Source organism: Nyctereutes procyonoides, unplaced genomic scaffold (assembly GCF_905146905.1).
Source record: "Nyctereutes procyonoides isolate TBG_1078 unplaced genomic scaffold, NYPRO_anot_genome, whole genome shotgun sequence".
Taxonomy (NCBI): Eukaryota; Metazoa; Chordata; class Mammalia; order Carnivora; family Canidae; genus Nyctereutes; species Nyctereutes procyonoides.
The window spans coordinates 63,939,216-63,964,589 of record NW_026575046.1 but is presented as its reverse complement, the minus strand read 5'-3'; the positions used below and the strand labels follow the sequence as shown (position 1 = coordinate 63,964,589).

Here is a 25,374-nt window from a genome sequence, read left to right as displayed (position 1 = left end):
TCCCCCTCGGAACCGGAAGTTGGGCCTGGGAGCCTTGACGTTAGGAACGAAGTCGAACCTGGATCTGGAGCCGGGTGAGGAGTGGCAACGGGAGGTTGGTGGGTAGGAAAGCAGGGGAGAGGCCGGGGTACCACTGGCCAGATCGGGGTCTGGTCTGAGCAGGAAGGGAGGAGCCTGGGGGCGGGGCACGAGGAGAGACCCTCACCTCACGCATCCAGAATCCTGGATCAGTTCTAGATCTTCCCTTCTCTGCTCCCGGCCCAGATTCCGGCTCCCGCTTCCTGCCCGGAGCTTGTTGAAGGGCGCAAGCCGTTCGATCTCCATGCTCAATGGATCAGCCCTCTCGTCGTGGCCCGAGATGCTAGTTTGGCTTCTTGGTCTTGATTCCCAGCGCTCCCAGCCTCCACAAGCTCGACTACTTTCAGAGTTCTAGGAAGCTTGCCCCACCCCCTGGGTTGTCACTCTCGGCTGTCTACCCAGAATGGAGTCCAGACTTGAGCCTTTCGCCCAACTCTGGGGTGTGAGATTATTTCCTGGCGGAGAAGCTCCTTTCCTCCGGCCCCCGCCCTCACACTGACTTTCGGAAGATACAGGGGAAGAAGGGGTCACCTGTCAAGCTGAGTGTTGTGACCGGTGCAAAGCTTAGGATTTGGAAGAACAGTACCTGAGATGGCTTACGTTTAAAGAATTCCAGTCCAGGAGCAGCTCAGCGTTTCTGTAATCAAGATGACCCTCTCTAGCAAATGGGAGAGGCCCATTGTTCCACTCCAGCGGCTGTGAACTCTCCTGCTTCTTGTGCCGCATCTGTCTGTAGAGTAGTCGGAATAAGGCTGTTTAGATGTGAGTAGACAGTCTTGTTCTTGGAAGGACCCACGAAAGGCCCTCTAAGTCATTCCTCTGTTGCTGGACAAGATTGTAATAACTTCAGTGGTGGCCTAGATTCATGACAGGTATATAAGGAAAGCAGAAACGGAGTTGGAGAAGGGCATGGGATTTGAAATATTCCTAGTCCCTCTGCTTGAAGGATAGGTGATCTTTTTACATGAAATCTTTGTCATTGATCTTTGAACTGTTTTCATAGGTTATTGTGAGAAGTTTTTGTACCTGCCCTGCGCTTGGCTGGAGTCTGGTACCTTGCTAGAGTTTGTGGGTGTCCTTTACACTTAATGATTTTAGTGCTTCCATTCTCAAATCCATACATTCTTTTGGTGGGAAGACTGGGAATGGAGTAGCATTTGAATTATTGCAGTTCAGCCAAAGGATTGCATTTCTCTAATCAGTTACTCTGTTTTTGTCTTTTGAGAAGGAGGGAATTTATATGTGTTTATATGTGTAGCCTGAGTGATTAAAAGTGACTAGCATATTAGAGGGTATTCAGTGCTTGTTGAATGAATCCATGCTAGAGTGAATGAATGGAAAGTGGAACATTGTTTCATTTACTTATAATATCACAGTAGTTCATCAGTGGCAGGAGTCAGTGTGAGACTAGATGCTAGAACTCATACCACTTAGGAATGGAGGCTGTTGCTCCATCCATTGGACCTATCTGAAGTTGAAATTTATACCCTCTTGGCAGTGACAAAGCTTGGGGTTCACAGTAACAATTCTTTACTTTGAGGAAGTAATCTACTGGCTGGGCAGAAAATTACAAAGATTCTGTGGTAGTATGGGAGCAATTAGGCTGATAACTGCCTGGTAAGGTCAGTCTTTTTTTATGTCTTACTTCCTAGCCTATATAGCTGCTATCTCTTTAGAAATTGATTTTGACTGTTTTCTATTGACTATTGATTTTGACTATTTTCTATTGATTATTGATTTTGACTCTTTAGAAGTTGATTTTGACTATTTTCTCTCTTCTTTCTCATCTTTTAGGTGAGACCAAGTGGGGATGCACTCATAATGAACGTCAACCAGTCAGCTCCACCTGTGCCGCCATTTGGGCAGCCCCAGCCTGTCTACCAAGGGTATCATCAATCCAGCTATGGTGGGCAACCAGGGTCCACAGCCCCCACCACTCCCTATGGAGTTTACAATGGCCCAGTACCAGGCTATCAGCAAACACCCCCCCCAGGTATGTTTCCAAGTTTTCTTTGAGCTAAGGAGGGGAATCAGTAGTGTTCAGGTTGGGTGGCATTGCCCTACCTAAGCTACCTAGAGAGTTGAGGTAGTTGGGATTGAGGAACATGACTCTGGTTCTCAGTCACTGAGAATTCTGTGGGCAGTCTGCCTTTCCCTGTTTTTAATAGGTTCTGCCTTAAAACATCTAGTGGAAGCACATCTTCCAGTTTCAGTGGCAGTCCACTTCATGTGAGTGTCACTCTATACAGCCTCAACTGCCTGCTTTGTTCACAGCTGGATGGAAAGGTTGTGGTCACGACTCCTGCAGAGTCTGTGGCCAGGACTGCTGGTTCCCTTTAACCTAAAATCTCGCTGAATTCACGTGTTCCTCATATATATATTGATAATGCCTCATTGGATTGATGGTTTTATCTATAAATGACCCTGCGACATGGGGAACTAATTCATGGTTAAAAAGTGTAGTGGTACTTCTTATATCTTTCTGCTGATATCATTCTTTGCTTTCACTTGAGTACTTGAGTTTCCTCTGCTTCTTAGATGCTCTGTAATATCAGGGAAATAAGAGAAGACTAATCTGGTGCTGCCTTAGGATCAGTGTTTGACTTTTATGTTACTTTTTCAAGAAGAGCAGCTGGTACTCTACAGATTGTCCATATGGCTTTTTGGAAAATGGTTAACGGTAGATCTTTGGTTAGGCTAGCTGAAGACTTAGAGTATGCCCAACATTTTATGCTTTTTAAGATAGTAAATTCCATACAGGGATATGGGAAAAGAAGGCACCAAGAAGGCATAAGTAAGATTTGGGAAATGAATGAAGTGTTACCATTTTAAATATAATTTTGAGAAAAAAAATTGTTAAGTGGTGAGATTAGGTCTCATGTCTTTGGAAGAACCTTAGTCTGGGTTGAGACTTTGGCTGGACAGAGTCCACTTCTGATCTTTCAAGTCCTGGCTTATCAGGATGGAGTTTGGCATTGCCTCAAGAGGAAGCTTTGTTATTGAAAGGAAAACGAATCTGGTTCTCTGATAGCTAGTGATCAGGTTCAGATTAATTAGTCTGTAGGCAGGCTTTGAATTTTCTAATCTCTACTGAGGAACAGAGCAAAAGAGAACAATTGTTTGAATAGGGGTCAGCAACATTTCCAAAGTGATGTGCCAACTTACTAATTCCCTGCATTTCATGTGAGAAGGATGGTTGGGGATGGTATGCAGAAAGGTTGGGGGTAGTAGAAATAGCTTTGATGCACCTCTGATGAGCAGAAAGGACCGAGTACAGCTTTTGTGAAGACAAAGGTGGCAGCACTAATGGGAGGGCAAATCAACTGTCCTGACTGAACCACTGGGCAAAGTCTACAAACTATGAGAACACTTTCCCATGCCATGTGATATTGGGAGCATCAACACTTGGATGTGGGTGAAAAGATGGTTAGAATAAGTAGCATATATGAAAAAGAGGTTGACAGAATGATCTCCCCAAGAGGAACTTTTCTTTTTTTTTAAATTTTTATTTATTTATTTATTTATTTATGATAGTCACACAGAGAAAGAGAGAGAGGCAGAGACACAGGCAGAGAGAGAAGCAGGCTCCATGCACCGGGAGCCCGACGTGGGATTCGATCCCGGGTCTCCAGGATCGCGCCCTGGGCCAAAGGCAGGCGCCAAACCGCTGCGCCACCCAGGGATCCCCCAAGAGGAACTTTTCTTTGTAATCTGTTTCAGTATATTACTTGATTATCTTTTGCACCACCTTTCTCATATGCTTTAAGTGTCTGAGTTCTGGAGTAGGATCTTTTCCTTAAAAGAATTGACTTTTTGGGGTGCCTTGCTGGCCAAGTTGGTGGAGCATGTGACTCTTGATCTTGGGATTGTGAGTTTGAGCCCCATATTGGGCATAAAGATTACTTTAAAATAAAATCTCTGGGGATCCCTGGGTGGTTCAGCGGTTCAGTGCCTGCCTTTGGCCCAGGGCATGATCCTGGAGTCCCGGGATTGAGTCCCACATCAGGCTCCCTGCATGGAACTTGCTTCTCCCTCTGCCTGTGTTTCTACCTCTCTCTCTCTCTCTCTCTCTCTCTCTCTCTCATGAATAAATAAATAAAAATCTTAAAAAAAAATAAAGTAAAATTTCTCTCTCTTTTTTTTTTTAAAGAGTGGACTTTTTGTCTAGGGTAATAACATTAGACTGACCTGGATTAAGTGAGAGTCTATGGTGATCAGAGGAAGCCTCAATATTCTTGTAGCTCTGGTTACAGCTTCACCTGTACTATATCTATCTAGGAGAGTAGAGACTCTGATTGGTCTCCCATGTTGACAATCTTCTGTAACTAGAGTTGCATGTTCATGGTAAACTTTTTATTGCAAAGCTGTGGTATTATGCCAGTGAAGATCTGAGCTTATTTATCCTTGCTTTACATTCCTTGCTCAGGGTGGAGAAGAAAATTATTTCCCAATCATTTAGTTTCTGTCCTTTACCCTCAGGTGTGTCACGAGCCCCACCTTCTTCAGAGGCACCTCCAGCCTCAACAGCACAGGCCCCTTGTGGCCAGGCTGCATATGGCCAGTTTGGCCAAGGAGATGTACAGAATGGGCCAAGCTCCACTGTTCAGATGCAGAGGTATGTACTTGGGTCAGCCTAACATGGGTCTGATGAAATTAGAAGAATTAGGAATGGATGAGGGCCTATTTCCTCTACTGTTTTTCTTTGCCTTTCTCTTAGATCCTTTTCTCTTTTCCCTCCACTTTTTTGGTATTTTGTTTTAATTTTTCCAGGTTATAAGTTCTGCTGTTGTCCACTCTGTAGATCATTAACCCATCTTTGTACCTAAGTTCTTTTCTATATTCTTTCTCCTTCTGTGAACTTGAGTTTTTTTCTTGACTAGACATATAGCTTCCATAATTGTTGCAATCCTACTGAACCTGTCTTCAGGGAGAAACAAGAAAAAGGGATCTCAGAATTATTATTTTTAAGATTTTATTTATTTATTCATGAGAGAGACACACAGAGAGAGAGGCAGAGACACAGGCAGAGGGAGAAGCAGGCTCCACGCAGAGAGCCTGATGTGGGACTCGATCCAGGGTCTCCAGGATCACGCCCTGGGCTGCAGGCAGTGCTAAACCGCTGCGCCACCGGGGCTGCCCGGGATCTCAGAATTATTTATGTCTCTTCTGATTTCTACTTTTCCTCTAGATCAGGCAGTTAGTAGGACTTATTGGTTAAGTTTGGGTGTGACCAGTGATGAAAGGAAAGATACTCAAAGAAAAGCCATATAAATGATAAAAATTTTGGTGGCATATGATCCAATAAATAACTGTCTTTATATTGAAGTCCATTAAAGAAAGGCAGTCATCTCTGTTGGACTGTTGTTTGTTTCTTGGTAAACAAAGAATAAAGTATAACTGAGTAGTGTGTGTTGTGTGGTAATGGAAGAGTCACTTTTTGACATTTTTATTGAGTGTCCAGAAGATACATGTTTAGCATAGAAAGTTAGCCTATAGAAAGAGCCCGGGAAGTGCTCCCTAACCTTGTGTGTTGGAAAACACTGAGAAGCAGTATAGAGAATTCATTCATTCATCTACCCAAAACTATTTATTTTTTATTTTTATGTGTTGGATGTTGTTCTAGAGTTTGGAGATAGGGGATCCCTGGGTGGCTCAGCGGTTTAGCGCCTGCCTTTGGCCCGGGGCGCAATCCTGGGTTCCCGGGATCGAGTCCCACATCAGCCTCCCGGCATGGAGCCTGCTTCTCCCTCCTCCTGTCTCTGCCCCGCTCTCTCTCTCTAAGTCTATCATAAATAAATAAATAAATCTTAAAAAAAAAAAAAAAAAGAACCACTTAGAGTTTGGAGATAAAGCAGTAAACAGACCAAATCTCTGCCTTGATGGAACTTATAATATAGTGGAGTACACAGAGGATAACAAGTAGACAAATATCAAAAACAAAACAGAGTAAGGAAGTAGGGAGCTGTTTTAACTACAATGGTCAAGGAAAGCCTCCTTGAAATGATACTTGAAACATCAGTGAAATGATAAAGGGAGCTAGCCAAAGATCTGGAAGAGGAGTGTCTTGGATAGAGGAAACAAGTATAAAGGCCCTCAGGGAGAAAATTTGGTGGATAGGAAGGAGAGCAAGAAGGCCAGTGTGGCTAGAGCAGAGTGGAGAGTGGAGGAGAAAAGACAGGATTATAGGCAAGAGCCATATCATATAGTGCTTTGTAAGCTGTAGTAAGAAGTGTAAAATTGATTTAGTTGCAGTGAGAAGCCATTGGAGAGATTTGAGCTGGGGAGTAACATGTTTGCATTTATTTCTTCATTTGTTTGTTTATGCAATCGATCTTTTCATTGTAATATAAAACACATACCAAAACAACCCATATAAAATAAATGTGTGGTTTAGTAAATTATTTTAGTATATGTGCTGCCGAAGTGAGCACAGGCTTAGTAAATTATTATAAAGGGAACCCCCTTATAACTACAACCCAGATGAAGAAATGCAATTCGGCCACACACCTGAGCCCCTTCCAGGTGCCTTAATTCAATCATAACTCTCTCCTCATCCCCATAAGTAATGATTATCCTCTTATAGTAACTACTTTCTTATTTTTTTTAACCACTTTCTTATGTTTTTAAAAATCGTCTACACCCAAATATACATCTCTAGATACCACAGTTTAGTTTGTAAACTGGCAAACTGTTGTTTGCCTATTTAAAAACAACTTGATGTGTCTTTTAAGTCTGTAGGTTCCCTCTCTATCTCTTTCTTTTTCTATTTATCTGTTAAAGAACTGAAGCCAATTGACCTAAAGAATTTCCCACAGTCTGGATTCTCCTGGTTGCAAATTCCATCTCAGAGTTCCATGTGTTGTTCTTTGTATTCTTTGCCAATTGGCAGCTTGATCCAGAGACTTGTTTTCTTAATATCTTGTTTTCTTTTTTTTGTGATAGTTTTGTGTTGGCAGTTGTTAGTGCTTATTAATATATATGTTTATGAATTTGTTGGGTTTCCAAGATGGTGATGCTTTTAAATTCTTTTTCATTTATTTATTTGTTTGAATATAATTATTGACATTTCTTCTCATGTGTTATTTGGTTACCACTCGTGCAATTCATTTACCTTTATTTACCAGTTTATAATAGAATGAATTGGCCCTCTCTTATCTACTGAAGGTGACCATTTCTTCCTTTTTTTTTTAATATTTTATTTATTTATTCATGAGAGACACACACACACACACAGAGAGAGAGAGAGAGAGAGAGAGAGAGAGAGAGAGGCAGAGACGTAGGCAGAGGGAGAAGCAGGCTCCATGAAGGGAGGTGACGTGGGACTCAATCCCGGGTCTCCAGGATCACACCACAGGCTGAAGGCAGCGCTAAACTTCTGAGCCACCTGGGCTGCCCCATTTCTTCCTTTTTTTAAAAAAAAAAAGATTTATTTATTTAAGAGAGCAAGTGAGTGAGTGTGCAGTGGGCAAGGGGCAGAGGGAGAGAGAAACTCCAGACAGACTCTGCACTGAGCAGAGCCCATTGCTGTTCTTGATCACACCACTCTGAAATCATGACCCCAGCCAAAACCAAGTCAGATGCTTAACCAACTGTGCCACGTGGGTGCCTCCCAATTTTTCCTTCTTAATGTTATTGTGAATTTAAGCATATTTGCTAGGTTTCAGTCCACTGTAGTTAACCATCATTATTAAAGCTTAGAGTGCCCCATCTTTGACCAATGGGAATCTCTTCAATTTGAATCCTGAGTACTTTTGGGATGACCCTAAGGAATCTTTGGGTATGATAAGATGTTCTAAGATTATCTTATATATTTTAAACCCCAGACTAGGAATTAGCCATTTTTCCAAAAAATCCTTTATTTTGTTGGTGAGAAATGACATTTTATGGGGTACTAGGCATGTTTGTTGCTACCTGATTGGTTATTTCTGGTCCTTTTCAGTGGGCATAGTTAAGAAACACATATCTACATATATAAATATGTTCTCTTTAGTTTATATTTGTACTTCCAATTCAAATTCAAGACTATAGAGACTTCTCTTATCCTCTCTATTATATCTGTATCTCTTTATTTTATTTTATTTTTTAAAGATTTATTTAACTATTTGAAGGAGAGAGAGAGCATGCTCCTATGTGTGCAAGTGAGGGGGAGGCACAGGGAGAGAATCCCCAAGCAGACACGCCGCTGAGCACAGAGCCCAACACCCAGAAATCATGACTTGAGCTGAAACCAAAAGCCAGTCACCCAACCAACTGAGCCCAGGCACCCCATCTCCTCTTTTTCTTGAGGCCATGGGGATAATGGAATTAGAATATTGAAGTATGCCATAATTTCTCATTTATTTTATCCATTATTATATACAATAGTCTCAGTAAATAGTACTAACATTATCACAAATGTGATTTTTTTTTAAATTGTTTTTTTTTTTTTTTAATTTACGATAGTCATACAGAGAGAGAGAGAGAGAGAGAGAGAGAGAGGGCAGAGACACAGGTAGAGGGAGAAGCAGGCTCCATGCACCGGGAGCCCGACATGGGATTCGATCCCGGGTCTCCAGGATCGCGCCCTGGGCCAAAGGCAGGCGCCAAACCGCTGCGCCACCCAGGGATCCCCCATCACAAATGTGATTACTGAAAATAGTATCTGTTAAAAATTTAGCATATACTCTCCTCATTCTCTACTAATTAAAAAAATACTTATTTTTATTTTTTTAAAGATTATATTTATTTATGCATAAGAGACATAGAGAGAGAGGCAAAGACATGGACAGAAGAAGAAGCAGGCTTCTGCACTACTATTTGCCCAGTTGCTTAAGCTAGCAGATTAAAAGACACTCACACTTATTCTTTCTTATCTCACATGCAATCCTACTAACTCTACCTGTGAAACATATCCCAAATCTCTTTCTTACCACCCCTACCACTACCATCCTAAACCTGAACTACTACAACAGCCTCCTAATAGGATTCTGTACTTCTACTCTTGAATCCATCAGTCACTTCTTTTTAAAGATAAGTATTTTGGGGACACCTGGGTGGCTCAGTGGTTGAGCATCTGCCTTTGGCTCAGGGCATGATCCCCGTCCAGGGATTGAGTCCTGTATCGGCTCCCCACAGGAGATCTTCTTTGGTAATGAAAATGTTCTAAAATTGGATTCTGGTGATGGTTGTACAACTTCATAAATTTACTAAAAGTCATTGAGTCATACACTTAAAAAGAATGAATGAATCAAATACTATGGAAATAGAATTTCTTTTTTTTTTCTTTTTTTAAGATTTTATTTATTTGAGAGAGAGAAAGAGACATAGCGAGAGAAAGCATGAGCAGGGGCAGTGGAGAGGGGGAAGGAGGCTCCGCTGAGCAGGGAGTCCAACGTGGGGCTCAATCCAAGGATCTGAGATCATGACCTGAGCCAAAGGCAGACACCTAACCAACTGAGCCATCCAGGTGCCCCTGGAAATTATATTTATAAGCTTTTTTAAAAAATGTCATCTTGGGTGGCAGTATCATGGGAGTATATTATAGAAGCAAATGTAAAACAACTACACTCTCTCAACTCAGGCTGTAAAGGATTCTCAGAGAGAAAATAAATTGACTAGATTAAATAGAGACTATTATAGGAGATCAGATAGTGGACTAGTATCTTAAAAGCATTAAGGGAATATAATTGTCAGTGCAGAATTTTGTACTTAGCTAGGAGAAAGCACAGATAAAGACATTTACAAACAGACTGAGAGTTTACCATGTATAGACCTTGGTTGAGAAAACTATTAAATAGGGCATCTGGGTGGCTCAGTGACTGAGCATCTACCTTTGACTCAGGTTGTGATCCCGGGGTCCTGGTATTGAGTCCCACATTAGGCTCCCCACAGGGAGCCTCTTCTCCCTCTACCAGTGTCTCTGTCTCTCTCTCTGTATCTCTCATGAATAAATGAATAAAATCTCAAAAAAAAAAAAACAGGAAAATAAACCCAGAAAGAATGATATTTAAAAAGAAAGGGAAATAGAAACCAAAGACGTGGAGATAAAGACCAATTCTTTGTAATGTTTGGCTAAAGGAGGAGCAAAAGCTGGCAGGAGGTATGAGATTTTAGGGCAGTTTTATTTGGCTGGATTTTTAAAAACAACTTAATTGAGATAAAATTCACATACTACGCAGTTTGCCCAGTTAAAGTATACAGTTCATTGGTTTTTAGTATATTCACAGATATGTGCAACCATCACCTCAGTTTGAGAACATTTTCGTCACTTCAAGAAGAAACACCATATCCTTTAGCTCAGTAGCTACTGTTAATTAGCTATTCCTTCAATCCCCCCTGTACCCTAAGCAACCGCTATAGTAGTCTCCCGTTCTGCAGTCTGGAAGCAGATGATCCTCTTTCTGATGTACTATCACGGGGTCAGTAGTAACTTCATCACAGTGCCTACATCATTTACTCCCTTTGTCTCATCACATAGGCATTTTATCATCTCACATCATCACAAGAAGAGGAGTGAGTATAGTACAATAAGATATTTTAAAAAAGAGAGAACATATTAAAAAGCTATTCAATCTCATAAGAAAAGTCCAAATCAAAAAGCATAAGATTCTTTTTTTTGTTTTTTTTTTTAAGATTTTATTTATTCATTCATGAGAGACACAGAGGGGGAGGGGGGGCTGAGAAATAGGCAGAGGGAGAAGCAGGCTCCATGCAGGGAGCCTGGCGTGGGACTCGATCCTGGGACTCTGGGATCACATCCTGGGCCAAAGGCAGGTGGTAAACCACTGAGCCACCCAGGCATCCCGCATAATAAGATTCTACTATGTATCCATCAAAGTGGCAAAATTAAAGTCTAACAGTCCCAAATATTGCTAAGGATATGGTGTAGTAGGAACTGTTATTCAGTGGTCAGATGCAAATTAGAACAACTACTTTGGGAAAATAATTTGGAATTATCTCTTAAAATTAAAGATATACATACCTTATGATCTAGCAATTCACTCAGATATATGCCTTAGAAAAATTCATGTATGTATAAATAGCAACACTGTATTATTAAAAAAATAGAAAAACTTAAATATCCATCTACGTTAAAATACTTAAGTAAATCATGGCTTATTTATTTAGTGGAATAACATTTAGTGATGAAAGGCAATGTCAGCCATTATAGATGAATTTCATAATCATAGTTGAACAAAAGAAGCCAAACCCAGGGAGTATGTATAATATGATTCTATTTACAAAAGTTTTAAAAAGTCAGGGTACCTGGGTGTCTCAGTTGGTTAAGCCTCTGCCTTTGGCTCGGGTCATGATATCAGGGTCCTGAGATCAAGCCCCAGGTCGAGCTCCCTGCTCAGTGGGGAGCCTGCTTCTCCCTCTCCCTCTGTTGTTCTCCCCCGCTTGTGCTGACTTGTGTGCTCTGTCAAATAAATAAATACCCCCCCAAAAAAGAACTGTTTTTTTTTTTGTTGTTGTTGTTTTAGGGGGGTGGGGAAGGGGCAGAGGGAGGGAGAGAGAATCTCTCTGCCCAGCGCAGAATCTGACATGAGGCTCTGAAATCAAGAGTCAGACACTTAACCCACTGAGCCACCCAGACACCCCTGAATTACGTTGCTCTAAAGACAAGGAAATGATTATTAGGAAGTTAGGAAAGTAGTTACCTCTGCGAGAAGGAGGGCTGTGATGGAGGAGAGGCACATAAGGTCTTTTGGTGCTAGTGTGTTCTTTTTCTTGACTTTGTTTTTAGTTACATTGGTGTTTGAATAATTATTCATCAGTACATATTTATCCTATGTATTTTTTTTTCTATTTCTGTTATATTTTACAATTACAAAGTAAAGTACATTGAACTAAAATCAGTTCTGGGGTTGGTTCTAGCTTGGTTTGCCACTTACACTCTTAATGTCTTACTCTTCTATCTGCTCAGGGGCTGCCAGGACCACCACCACCTAGGCACTCATTTTGCTATGAGAATTAAATTAAATAAAGCACTTAGAGATGCTTTATAAGTTGTGAACCTGTTTACAGATAATATTACTAGGGCATGTGATGGAGTAACAGTGGGTAGTTGATAGTATTCATATTAATGGAGTAGTGACCATGGAATATGATTATTCTGACACGGATTTATGAGCATTGGCTATGGAGCTAACAGTATGTTTGGTGCTGTGGAAAACAAGAAATGCTAAGCCCAACAAAGAGCTTAGGGAGGTGAAAGGTTGACTAGCATAACGCTCAGGAAAGAGTAGTTGAATGAATGAATGAGTGAAAAGTGTTAAACTACAACACTAATAGGAACTAACCAAATATAATAAAGTACAAGTTATTCAGTAGAGACAAAATAAGAAGAAAGGATAAATCAGAATTTCAGTGTAACTGACTATTGTGAAGAATTTGATTCATTCATGAAATTGCATATGGAGCTTGTTATGTACAATAATCTGTGTTGTAGATTTCTGCAGTAATATCACCATAAGTGCCAATAAAGTTACTTGTTGATATGTAATGATAACGGAATAATTTTGTATTTATATTTTAATGTCCCATCTAATACCATGGGAATGTCCAGTGTAGCTATCCAAGTAATGAGGCTTTTGCTAGATAAACTCAGCTAGAAGGCTATCTGGTTTATGTCCTGTTTCCCGTTCTAGTAGAGTTGGCATCATCTTTCTGATTAGTATAGAGTGTCAAACTCAGCTGACCTACTCTGCTCTTAACAACTTTACCAGGATAAAGTAGTTAAATACTTTGGTTGGTTGGTTGATTTATTTATTTATTTATTTATTTATTTATTTATTTATTTATTTATTTATTTATTTTTAAATACTTTGGTTTAAAAGTAAAACAAACTGCATTTGTTTGATCCCACATTTATTAAGTGCCTATTGTGTTAATGCATCTGCACACTTTCCAGCTTCTTCAGGACTTCTACTTACAATACTGAAGTGTTTTGTTTGTTTATTGAGGCAATTTTTCAACAAAGGATTAAGTCAGAGGAAGTGATAATCTAGTAGAGTAAATACTTGATCTGAGGGTGCTTGGCATATGTTTGTGGAGTGAATCTAATGGAAAACAAGATTTTCCATGGATAATCATAGTGTAGATCATTGGGAATGTAATGTATCTACAAGTGTACAAAAGTACAAAGCCATAAAACAGCCCAGGATGACAGTAAGATGCTGTAGAAAAGTATAGTTTCCTGTATGATGTGGAGCTCCTGCCAACTTTGAAGGGTGTCCCAGCATGCTTGTCATCTCTGCCTTCCTTGTCCTCACAGGTTCCCTGGGTCTCAGCCCTTTGGGTCAGTCCCATTGGCCCCTGTGGTCAGCCAGCCAACTGTGCTTCAGCCCTATGGCCCTCCCCCGACAAGTGCACAGGTGACTGCTCAGCTGGCCGGAATGCAGATCAGTGGTGCTGTGGCCCCAGCCCTTCCCCCTGTGGGGCTAGGCTATGGTGAGTAGAAATGACCGCAGGAATGTGACTATCTCCTTCTTTTTAGAAGCATCAGACTCTGGGGTATACCTGAATCCCTTTTATTTCTAGTGTTTCTGAATGCCAGCCAATGGGACAACCGTTCTTGCTCCTCATGTGGAAAAGGAGTGATTTACTGATTAAGAAGGCAAAATGACTAGGGTTCTGACTCTACCTCTTCTACTTCTCAGGCTCACCAGCATCACTGGCCTCAGCCTCAGGAAATTTCCCCAACCCTGGTCTGTATGGCTCTTATCCTCAGGGCCAGGCTCCTCCCCTTAGCCAGGCCCAGGGTCATCTTGGGGCCCAGCCTCCCCAGCGATCTGCCCCACCACAGGCCTCCACCTTCACATCCCCAGCTTCAGGGGGTCCTCGGATGCCTTCGATGACTGGTCCGTTCCTGCCTGGACAGGGTTTTGGGGGGCCCTCATTGAGCCAGCCCAACCACGTGTCCTCGCCTCCTCCTCAAGCTCTGCCTCCTGGCACCCAAATGACTGGGCCGCCAGGACCACCACCACCTATGCACTCCTCCCAGCAGCCAGGCTATCAGCTGCAGCAAAATGGTGAGTTTTTTCCCAAGGTCTGTCTAGGAGCCAAAGGCTTCAGCTATTCAGGTGTTTTTTTGTTTGCTTTTAGTATTGCTTGCTAAGTGGTGAACTAGATGGACAGTTTCAGGGTATTAGTTCAGATAGTGTGGCCTTTCTCTGAATGGCTATTACCTCATAATTCTGCACTTAGAGGAGTCTAGCCATTTTCCTGAGGCCTTAAGAAGAAACAGGGAGGGTATTTTGAATTTATGAATCTTGTGCCATTGTCTCTCAGGTTCCTTTGGACCAGCCCGGGGTCCTCAGCCCAATTATGGAAGTCCCTACCCAGGAGCACCCACTTTTGGCAGTCAGCCTGGGCCTCCTCAACCACTGCCTCCTAAACGCCTGGATCCTGATGCCATCCCAAGCCCTGTAAGTAGATACTTATGTGGTCCTAGGGAAGGAGTTTGTGGCTGCCAGAAAAATGAATCAATCTAGATGAGATGTTTGCCTAGCATTTTCTGATTATTTTCCCTTTTCATTCATCTTCTTGTAGATGTAGAACCTAGATTTGATTTTTGACTCTTTGAACTGGAGCTTGAGGCCCCGGAAGACTTTTGGAGGCAATTTTACTCCATAGCTGGGCAGGAAAGGAGAGGAAGCCAAGAGTGATAAGTAGTGTCAGTAGAGCTCTGGGTTGAGTGCTGCATTCTGTCACTGTTGGACATAGCATGGTAACCTCTCCCCTTCTATGGAATAGTAGCTGGGTCCAGGTCTTGTCCTCTTAGATTTGGCAGGGTAGCAGTCTACTTAATGGGTAGAGCTGGTGGGAATTCTCTGATGGTAGGTGTTAAGAGAAGGAAAGCCTCACTGGTTTCTCTCTGCCCCTAGCTGGACAGTATTTTAGGAGGAAACTTCAAGTACTTTTGTTGGCTAGAATCTTGCTATGTAGTTGGGGGAAAGTGATCTATAGTTTATAAGGACAATGTGGGGGAGCTGCTTTTCCCAGGAAGAGGGTGAATCTCACCCTTAGAGCCATCATCAGAATCCTCAGGCCTTCTTATCCTACTTGAAATAGAGGCTGGGACTGTACTCCTAAGTGGGGGCTAGTTTATAGTTCTGTCTACAACATTTGCTATGTCAGTTACCTCACCATGCTTAGCCATTGTCATATTCCATTCTGTTCTCTTCCCTCTTCCTTTGGGGAATTACCATGGTGAAGGACCCTGTCGGCTAAGAGGGACCCTAGAGGATTAAGCATCCTCCTTTTCCTCTCCAGGGCGAAGGAGTGTCTAGTTGGATGTCAGGAAAGGCTTTTTTTTTTTTTTTAAAGATTTTATTTATTTATTCATGAGAGACAGAGAGAGAGAGAGAGAGAGGGAGGGAGGGAGGGAGAGGCAGAGACACAGGCAGAGGGAGAAGCAGGCTCCGTGCAGGGAGTCCAATGTGGGACTCGATCCCGGGTCTCCAGGATCAGGCCCTGGGCTGAAGGTGGTGCTAAACTGCTGAGCCACCCGGGCTGCCCAGAAAGGCTTCTTTAATAAGCACAGTCCTTAGATGGGAGGTTTGGCCTTTTGGAGGGAACATCCCTCTTCCTCCTTAAGATTTCTCCCATTCAGCCCCTCCCTGTAAAACTCTGCTTGCTTCTTGTTTGCCCTGTTATATTTCTATATCATAGTCTGAGCCATTAAAGCCTCTGTGTTGGGCCAGCGAGACTTGGAATTTCTAACCTAGAGAGGGCCTGATTTCAGCACTATAAGCTGGGCTCCAGCTATTCATGTCTAACTCATCGGGGTCGAGAGAAGTAACATCTGCTTCTTGTTCTTTTGTCTCCCTCCCTGTATTCCCCTGCTGCCTTTATTATTAAAACACTAAAAGCAACTCAATGAGCTGCCTCCTCAGCAGAAAACCAGGCACAGAATAGACCCTGATGCCATTCCTAGTCCAGTAAGTGCAGGGGGTGGTATGTGTGTGCGTGTCATCCCTGTGTTAATGCCACCCATGCATGTCTGTGACCTCATCTTCACCTCATCCACCATGTACATCCCTCTCCATCCTCTTCCCTTAGTCCTTCTAGACCCTTGCTTTTACAAACCAGAAGGATGTGCATGTCTCAAATCACCATGTAATGCAATAACAAGCTGTTAGCCGTGCTTTGAGTATGGGTTGGTAGATCAGGCTCTAAGGGTGGGATCACGTGGCATGTTAAGTGTTGGTTTTGGTCCTGCTGGGTCCTCTAGGAGCCTGCATGTGACATTTGATAGAACAGGACAAAGTGGAGTGGTAGGTTCTTCCCTTTGGGGATTGATTTATCTACAGCTTGTGGAGGAACTTTGGGTAGGTGCAAGTGTGGAATACTGGCATTTCTCACAGGGGACGAGACTGCTGGTTTGGGAAAAGTGTGGGCCACTTTCTCATCTGGAGGGTCTGTTTGACTCTGATATGTTTCATCTCTTTCTGCTGTGGGATATGGAGTCTTACTCTTCCCTTACTTTTTCTGTTTTTCCAAACCATCTTAAAGTAACTGACCAAAGGTCATCAGCTACACGAAGATCTGATAACTTTTGCAAGATCTTTTTTTTCCCTTCCTTTTGCTGGGTCTGTCAAAATGTGGGGGACTGAGGATTGGGCTTATAAGGATCAGGTCCTTAATCCTCTTCTCCCATATTGACACACTGATGCTTACCTGAAAATAAGGCAGCATCTGCTTCCTCACCTTACCTGGTCATTTCTGTTTAATCCTCTCCTCACCCTGTTCCTTCTGCTTTCATTGAGTGTAGAGTCATTCCAGGTAGGTTCATTTTTTACATGGTTACTGTTGTCTGTTTTCCAGCTCTGACTCAGATGTGTCTTGATGAGAGGAGGGGGAGGGGAGGCTTGATGGGGGAGGGAAACAGAATCTGATCATGTTTGAAGGTTTGTGACAAGACTTGGAGCTTTCCTGGGCGGGGGGGAAGGGGGTGGTCACTACTGATTGGGGATCAGGGCATTTCATAAAGAAGTCCATTCTCTAGTGTTTCCTGTCTAGCATTTTGCTGCTGACTGTAGGGTGGAAGATTGGCATTGTAGCATTTTATGTGATCTCCAGAAGGAGAACAGACCTGATGCATGAGGTATTCTTGGCAAATTACTAGTTTCTGTGCTGTAGCTCTAGCCTTTTTTTCTCCTGGCTCTCTAGGACCTGGTAGTTCCCTTTTTCCTGTCATCTCACTCATTCCACTTCTTCCCTACAGATTCAGGTTATTGAAGATGACAGGAACAACCGGGGTTCAGAGCCATTTGTTACTGGAGTACGGGGACAGGTGCCACCCTTAGTCACCACGAACTTCCTGGTGAAAGACCAAGGTAAGAAGGGTATTTCTCCCTGTGAGGGCTTTTTCTTCAAGATTATCAGCTTATGGATAAGCTTTTGTCAGCCTCATTTTTTTCTTGAAGATTTATATTTATTTGAGAGAGAGGGAGGGAGAGGGAGTACACATGGGGAGAGGGGCAGAGGAAGAGGCAGACTCCCTGCCCAGTATGGAGCCCAATGTGGGGCTTGAGATCACGACCTATGCTGCAATCAAGAGTTGGATGCTTAACCGACTGAGCCACCTGGGTGCCTCGCTTTTGTCAGTCTTCAATGAGAAACCAGTCCCTCCTTGGTCTCTAGGGGAAAAGCTGCCATCCGCTTTAGCATTTTTTTGTGGTGATGGCGTGTATCAGCAATGGAGAGCTAGTGTCTGGAGGGATTCTTTGATCTGACTCAGGTTTTCTACCTCCTCCAGGGAATGCAAGTCCCCGATACATCCGATGCACATCTTATAATATCCCTTGCACATCTGACATGGCTAAGCAGGCTCAGGTGCCCCTGGCAGCTGTTATCAAGCCACTGGCAAGGCTGCCACCAGAAGAGGTAAGTCAGGGAAAGGATTAGAGTATAATGAATGGGAGGAAGAGCGAGGGAATAAGACTTCTTCCTAGAAATGATGCTGGCATTCATAATGGAAGAAGTCTTGGTTGGGTGTGAAGGGAGAGTATCTTCAATAGCTTTCTACCCCAGGGCCTATGCCTCATGGCATAGGTGGTCGGGATGAAGGTAAAATCCTAAGAAATTGTTGGATGGAAGCACAGTCCATATGGGAGGCAAACTATGAAAAAGAGGTAGGGCCAACTTGTAGGGGAGGAGATAGCTGAATGCAGAAGCTTCTCATAGCATGGTTATCTCCAAATGATTACAAGTACATTATCCTGTTTTTCTTTTTTTTTTTTTTTTTATCCTGTTTTTCTTTTGTACAGTCCTATCATCCCTGCTGGTAAGTTAGGGAATGTTAGGACAGCATATAAGAAAAAAGGGTAGATTAGGGTCTAATAGTCCTTCTCTTACCTGGCTTGGTCCTGATTTATCACCTCAGTACCTGAAATCAGCATGAAAAGAGAGCACGAGCTTGTCAGCTGCTCTGACAGGCTTTGGTAGGATAGCCTCATGTTGGTGAGAGGAGGCCTAGCTTATTGAATTTAGGATGGATTTCTCTATAACTGGAAGCTCAAGACTCAGTTTACATCCTGCTTCTCTCTGTCTTGCTCTGTGTTTTTCTCATTCTGGGTCTCAGTGGGGATGGTTAGACACTTGGCCGCTGATCTTTTATTTGTAGGATAACATCTACTTGGGTCATTGGTAGGTAGGTGTCACAGAAACCCAGGGATGGGGGAGGGTCAGTCTCCCAGGTACTTGGTTGGGGAAGGAAGCAAAGTTAAGATTCCTAGGGCAAGAGTGAAGAGAATTGAAGATAGGGCCAAAAATGAGAATCCTAGATAATCTTTGGCTTTCTCCTTATATGCCTGTGGCAGCCCCTGATTTGGCAGGTCCATTTTCACAGGTCTTCTCATTCAAGAAGTGGAATTCTAAAGAGGAGAAAGAAGAGGAAACTATAGAATTTGAACTCTTAGGAACATTCCTGTCACCAGTACCCTCATCATTTATCTTCATTCCCCTTCACTGTACTCCTTCCTTAGGCAAAATACCTTAGCTATGCCCTCCTCCTTCCAGGTCGTTCCTCTTCATCTATTGCCACATGTCTCAACCCACTGTAGCTTTTCTCTGTGTGAGCTCTTCTCCTTTGCTCCTTAGGCGTCACCCTATGTTGTGGACCACGGGGAATCTGGCCCCTTGCGCTGCAATCGCTGCAAAGCATATATGTGTCCCTTCATGCAGTTCGTTGAAGGAGGGAGGCGCTTCCAGTGCTGCTTTTGCAGTTGTATCAATGATGGTATATTCACAGAGGCTGGGACTGGGGGGTGTTTTGTACTTCATCTTCATTATTTTCTTTCTAGTTAGATAGGTGAGGTTCCATTATTCGGGAACTGGGGAATAGGGCATATATGGGGATGTGGGGCAGTAGAGTGAGCTCAGCCAGGGCAAGACTTCCTAAGATTGAGAGTGGACATTTGAGTAATTTCTGCATGCTCCCCCTCAGTTCCCCCCCAGTATTTTCAACATCTGGATCATACTGGCAAACGTGTGGATGCTTATGACCGTCCTGAGCTATCCCTGGGCTCTTATGAATTCTTGGCCACTGTAGATTACTGCAAGGTAAGGGAAAGTTGCATGGGGAGGAGCAGTGGGTGGAGCACATTGAGACTAAGAATCCCTGTGTACGTCCCTCACCCTTTTGTTGTCCTCTTTGATGTTGACTTCTCTCTAGTCAACTAGTCTGCTTACCAATACCCCATACCTCTCTCCCCAACATTTCCTTCTTTTGCAGAACAATAAGTTCCCCAGCCCCCCTGCCTTCATCTTCATGATTGACGTCTCCTACAATGCCATCAGGAGTGGTCTTGTTAGGCTCCTCTGTGAGGAGCTCAAGTCACTGTTAGACTTTCTACCTAGGTGAGACTTCTGGAGACAAGGTGCTTCCTTTGGACAAAATCATGGGGGTGGGAGGGTTCCGGCTTGATTCAGTAGATAGAGCTTGAGGTCATGAAGTTGGCTGGGGGAGAAGATGGCAAGTATGGGTAATGATGCTACCTTCTACAGGGAGGGAGGAACAGAAGAATCAGCAATCCGTGTTGGCTTTGTCACCTATAATAAGGTGCTCCACTTCTACAATGTGAAGAGCTCATTGGCCCAGCCACAGATGATGGTTGTATCTGATGTGGCTGACATGTTTGTGCCGCTACTAGATGGCTTCCTTGTCAACATTAGTGAGTCTCGGGCAGTCATCACGAGGTAAGAGCCAGATTGTAGAGATAAAGTGGGAGTGAGGTGGGTACAATCAAAGAAGACCAGATAGTTGAGCAGAGGGGTCAGCAGATGGATAGGGACTGTGCCTCAGGAGTTTCAGTCTAGAGACCACTGGATTCTTCAGAGAATTGAGGACTGAGGAATCAAGTCTGGATAGCAATTTTGATTGCCTTCCATCACCTGTCTCTTCAGCTTATTGGATCAGATTCCTGAAATGTTTGCAGACACAAGGGAGACAGAAACAGTATTTGCCCCAGTTATTCAGGCTGGGATGGAGGCTCTAAAGGTAAGGCTAGAACCTTGGCAACTTCCTCTGCCTTGCTTTCCTTTGACCATCTGATACCTTGGGATATAACCCCTGTTTCTTTAGTGATTGATGACTGTCCAGTAACTCATCACTGGCATATCTGACATACCTGGCACTGACTAAATGACAAGGGAAGGAATAAATGAATAATAGCTGAATAAAGGAAAGAATGAACAAGTAGTCCTCTCTTTCCTAGGCTGCTGAGTGTGCAGGGAAGCTGTTTCTGTTCCATACCTCCCTGCCCATTGCAGAGGCCCCAGGGAAACTGAAGAACAGAGACGACAGGAAGTTGATCAACACAGACAAGGAGAAGGTGTGGGACTGGGAGATGGGGGGAGGACTTTCCATTATAGAGGAAGGTGGTAATTCTTCACAATGCAATACTCTTTTAACTTTCTTGAAGGGGGACTGGGACTAGACACCCTGCTCTTTCACATGTCAAGTCCATGACTGCCAACCTTCTCTAGTGCTCCCACACCTCTCTACCCCATCTCATCTCAAAGCCCTCGATCGATTCTTTTTTTAGAGAATGTCCTACTATTGTTGCAAATAACCTACGAAATAGATCTGAAGTCTTAGATATATTTGAATATCTTGTATTAACCATATAGTTCTCAAATAGGGTAGAGCTGAAGTATTTGAATGTTTTCTTCTGTTCTTCCCCAGACTCTGTTCCAGCCTCAGACAGGTGCCTATCAGACCCTGGCCAAAGAGTGTGTGGCCCAAGGCTGCTGTGTAGATCTCTTTCTCTTCCCTAACCAGTATGTGGATGTGGCCACACTCTCTGTTGTACCCCAGCTCACTGGTGGCTCTGTCTACAAATATGCTTGCTTTCAGGTAGGATATGGGACTCTGGGTGGCAAGTGGAAGCAGGACTGGGAATATCTGCTTACACATGGAGTAGTTCTTTAGCTGCTGACTCATTAATAGGAATCCTAGTGAAGGAGAAGACTGTAACATAAAGAAGAGAACACAAGGGTAGTGGTTAGGAGCATGAGGCTTGGAATTGTCCTTAGTTGTTATTCTGGCCCTCCCAGAATACTAGGAGTCTGACCTAAGAGAATTACTCAATTATTATTTCTTTGTTTCATCGGTAAAATGGGATTTTAATACTTAATTAGGGTTTTTCATCAGGGTCAAGTAGTTATATGTAAAATACTTAATGTGGTATTTGGCATGTAGTAAATGCTTAAAAGCTATCATTATCATCGTTATTATCATCTCCACTGTTGTTATGATTCAGCAGCTTGTAGAGTGGAGGGGATACAGGGAGATAGTCTTCAGGACGTAATGTAGTCAGTGATGTGACTCTGGGCCTGGGGGGCTGCAGGTGGAGAATGACCAGGAACGGTTCCTGAGTGACCTCCGTCGGGATGTACAGAAGGTTGTTGGCTTTGATGCTGTGATGCGCGTTCGGACAAGCACTGGTCAGTCCTGGTTAGAGAAGAGCAGGTTGGGGGCTAAACCTGGGAGGGAGGCAAGTGGCATCTATGATATCTGTAGCCCTGACCCTATCCACGTGGTCTCAGGTATCCGTGCAGTAGATTTCTTTGGGGCTTTCTACATGAGCAACACAACAGATGTGGAGCTGGCTGGGCTGGATGGGGACAAGACGGTGACTGTGGAATTCAAGCATGATGATCGGCTCAATGAAGAGAGTGGAGCCCTCCTGCAGGTAGCAGGCAGCAGGCAGGGGCTGGGGAGGAAGTGTCAAGTATCATACTGGTTATAAATGGGCTGCTACGAAGAAGGTAGGAGGTGGGGGAGAGGACTAGAAGAGTCTGGGGAAGGGTGGCTCATGTCTTTCTTCTAGCTTAATAATACAGCAAAAGAACAGGCTTTCAGAGGGTTTTGGTGAGGGAAGGGTATGAGTTCTCCCTTTCTCCTTTCCCCTAGTGTGCCTTGCTCTACACCAGCTGTGCAGGGCAGCGACGGCTCCGCATCCACAACCTGGCCCTGAACTGCTGCACCCAGCTGGCTGATCTGTATCGAAACTGTGAGACTGACACACTCATCAACTACATGGCCAAGTTCGGTGAGGGTAGAGGCAGGGATTGGGAAGTGGGATTGGGGCTGAGAGAGAGGTGACTGTCAATGATGCAGCACTCCCAGGTAGGTATGGTGGCAGGAAAGCACATGTGATGGGGTGGCCAGTCAGTGACTGTGCTGTCTCCCTTTCCAGCATACCGGGGGGTCCTCAATAGCCCTGTAAAGACTGTTCGTGATACTCTCATCACTCAGTGTGCCCAGATCCTGGCCTGTTACAGAAAGAACTGTGCCAGCCCCTCCTCTGCAGGACAGGTAGGACAAGCCCATTGAAGGAATTGCTGGGACAAATTTTTCCACCTGGGAGAGATTTCTCATGATCATTAACTTTACTTTAATAACCCCTGCAGTTGATTCTTCCTGAGTGCATGAAGCTACTCCCAGTTTACCTGAACTGTGTGTTGAAGAGTGATGTCCTGCAGCCTGGAGCTGAAGTCACTACTGATGACCGTGCCTATGTCCGACAGCTGGTTACTTCCATGGATGTGGCTGAGACCAATGTCTTCTTTTATCCTCGGCTCCTACCATTGGTGCGACTGAGGGCTGGGGTGTGAGACATTGAGTTGAGAAAGGGGCATCATAGGAGAAAGGGAGGAGTTAATATTATCTGTGTCTAACACCAGTGAATTTGTTTTTAACCTACATTATCTGATGTAATTTCCACACTAAGAAAGTTACTGAGATTTAGCTTTCTGAAATTGTGTGTGTGGGGGGTGGGTGGTGGTGGCACAAATGTGTCTTATGGTCCTTGGTAAATAACCTTTTGCCCCCTTCCTCTTGTTTAGACAAAGTCTCCCATTGAGAGTGCCACTGAACCGCCAGCAGTTCGAGCATCTGAAGAGCGTCTAAGCAATGGGGATATATATTTGCTGGAGAATGGGCTCAACCTCTTCCTGTGGGTGGGAGCAAGTGTCCAGCAGGGTGTTGTCCAGAGCCTCTTCAATGTCTCCTCCTTCAGTCAGATCACCAGTGGCTTGGTGAGAGCAGGAAGTCAAGGGGAATATGGGTGTGGAAATGCATTTTGTGATAGGAGTGGGAGCCAGTAAATCTTGGGTGCTAGTCCCCTTGAATAGCAGGTAGTATTTGGGGAGGAGGGAGGGTGCTGTCATTTCCCAGGCTCGTTTCAGATGATGAATACCTCTGTGCTGCCCCATGTGACTGAGCTCAGAGTATCTTTACCATAAGGATAAATTAATTTTGTGTTGCAGAGCGATTTGCCCGTTTTGGATAATCCGCTGTCCAAGAAAGTGCGAGGCCTCATTGATAGCTTAAGGGCACAGCGATCACGGTACATGAAGGTAACACTGATCTAAACCCTGCATTTCTTACTTTGTCAAGTCCTCCCCTAGAAGGGGGGTGGGAATAAGTGATTGGATAATGGGATGTTAGGGCATATTTCATTCCTTTTGGTGCTGCCTAATGACCCTATCTTTTGGCCATAGCTTATCGTGGTGAAACAGGAGGATAAGCTGGAGATGCTGTTCAAGCACTTCCTGGTGGAAGACAAGAGCTTGAGCGGAGGAGCATCGTATGTGGACTTTCTCTGTCATATGCACAAGGAAATTCGGCAGCTACTGAGCTAGAGCAAGTGGGTAAATGGCAATAGGGTCCCAGGCCAGCTTCCAGAAAGTATCCCAGGATGGCAGAGAAATTGGAACAGTTCCGTATCTAAGTCATGTAAGCTGACCTCAATCTCTTTGGGGGGTGGGGGAGGTATAAGGAGACACCTTTCTGGGATCAAGTATCCTACCACTCTGTCATGTCCTGCTGATGGAAGGTGCCCCTATCCCCTCACTTTATCCTCCTTTTCCTGCTAATCCTGTCGTAATGAATGTAGTTTCTCAGTTCACAGTATATGATTCGGTGTTGGGGGATTTGGAGGCACCCAGACTCTGGCAATATTATGTGTCCCCTTGGACCAGCCTCCAAGAAGAGAGGGGCCAGCCTCCAAGAAGAGAGGGGCAGGCAGGAAGGAGTGGAAATCCCAGGGTTACCATGGGGGGGGTGTGCTAATTCAGCTCAGTGTCATCAACAACTTCCTATATTAGGGATGAAACATACAGGTGCACAAGAGCTGGGGTATAGACCATAGATGGTGGAGAGAAAAGTGGTTGGTCAGTCCTTCTTGGGCCTAGAAATCAGCAACCAAGTCAAAAGTTAGGGAGAGTGGCTGATTAGCTTTTCTCTCTTTCCTGTAATGATTGGTGATCACTCAGTGGATAGAGGCACATTGTCACAGGTGAATGAGCCTGGGAAATGAATTGCAAAGATTAGGACCTGGAAGAGGTACCAGCCTCTTTTCCAGCTGGAGAGGCTCCAACACTGGATAGTTCTGTAGGGAGCCTGGTCATCAACTTGCAATACCTCACAGAGCCAGCCCCTCTCCCACTCTGTGCTCGCACTGGAAACACTGATTCTCCAAGCTGGGAGTTATTGGGGAGAGAGGCAGAGGTGGCTGGAGCTCTGTTCTCTCCTGCCCGGACACCACTCGAGCTGTGGTATTGACAGAGTGGCTGACAGCTATCTTCCAACCTGAACTGGCTGGGGCAGGACAAGGGCTAGGCTTGATGGTGGCCAGGCTTGTCTGCTCCCAGCCTGGGATGCCCTGCTCTGGACCTCTCATTTCTCTTCATTGGTTTATTTTTCAATGCATCTTTAATTTGTAAAGAAATAAAATAAATTAAGATGTAACAGCCTCATTTTTACTTGTGACTTACCATTTCCCCCCCCCCCAATTCGCTCCT

The 25,374-nt window shown here is 44.0% G+C and overlaps 1 protein-coding gene across 4 annotated transcripts; it reads left to right on the top strand.

Annotated features, from left to right (window-relative positions):
* SEC24C (SEC24 homolog C, COPII coat complex component) lies at positions 1–25,329 on the top strand. Of its 4 annotated transcripts, none has more exons than XM_055325490.1 (23): positions 1–74; positions 1,873–2,071; positions 4,558–4,693; positions 13,334–13,509; positions 13,719–14,090; positions 14,350–14,486; positions 17,288–17,399; positions 17,822–17,949; positions 19,165–19,303; positions 19,511–19,626; positions 19,799–19,923; positions 20,071–20,262; positions 20,470–20,563; positions 20,781–20,897; positions 21,251–21,421; positions 21,915–22,011; positions 22,114–22,259; positions 22,481–22,619; positions 22,767–22,885; positions 22,981–23,160; positions 23,416–23,607; positions 23,839–23,928; positions 24,073–25,329. In XM_055325490.1, the coding sequence occupies exons 2-23, from the start codon at positions 1,900–1,902 to the stop codon at positions 24,211–24,213; spliced, it is 3,291 nt and encodes a 1,096-aa protein (XP_055181465.1). In that variant the 5' UTR covers positions 1–74; positions 1,873–1,899; the 3' UTR covers positions 24,214–25,329. The 4 variants fall into 4 exon arrangements, with proteins under 4 accessions (XP_055181465.1, XP_055181466.1, XP_055181468.1 ...); XM_055325491.1 differs by lacking the exon at positions 1–74 and adding an exon at positions 195–840; XM_055325492.1 differs by lacking the exon at positions 1–74 and adding an exon at positions 856–950.
* The last annotated feature ends 45 nt before the right edge of the window (positions 25,330–25,374 follow it).

Bases quoted from the DNA above. Each gene is read 5' to 3' on its own strand.
- SEC24C (XM_055325490.1), top strand. From the start codon at position 1,900: ATGAACGTCAACCAGTCAGCTCCACCTGTGCCGCCATTTGGGCAGCCC. The intron at 23,161-23,415 runs GTGCGACTGAGG...CCTCTTGTTTAG, and splicing joins ATCCTCGGCTCCTACCATTG to ACAAAGTCTCCCATTGAGAG. The intron at 23,929-24,072 runs GTAACACTGATC...TTTTGGCCATAG, and splicing joins AGCGATCACGGTACATGAAG to CTTATCGTGGTGAAACAGGA.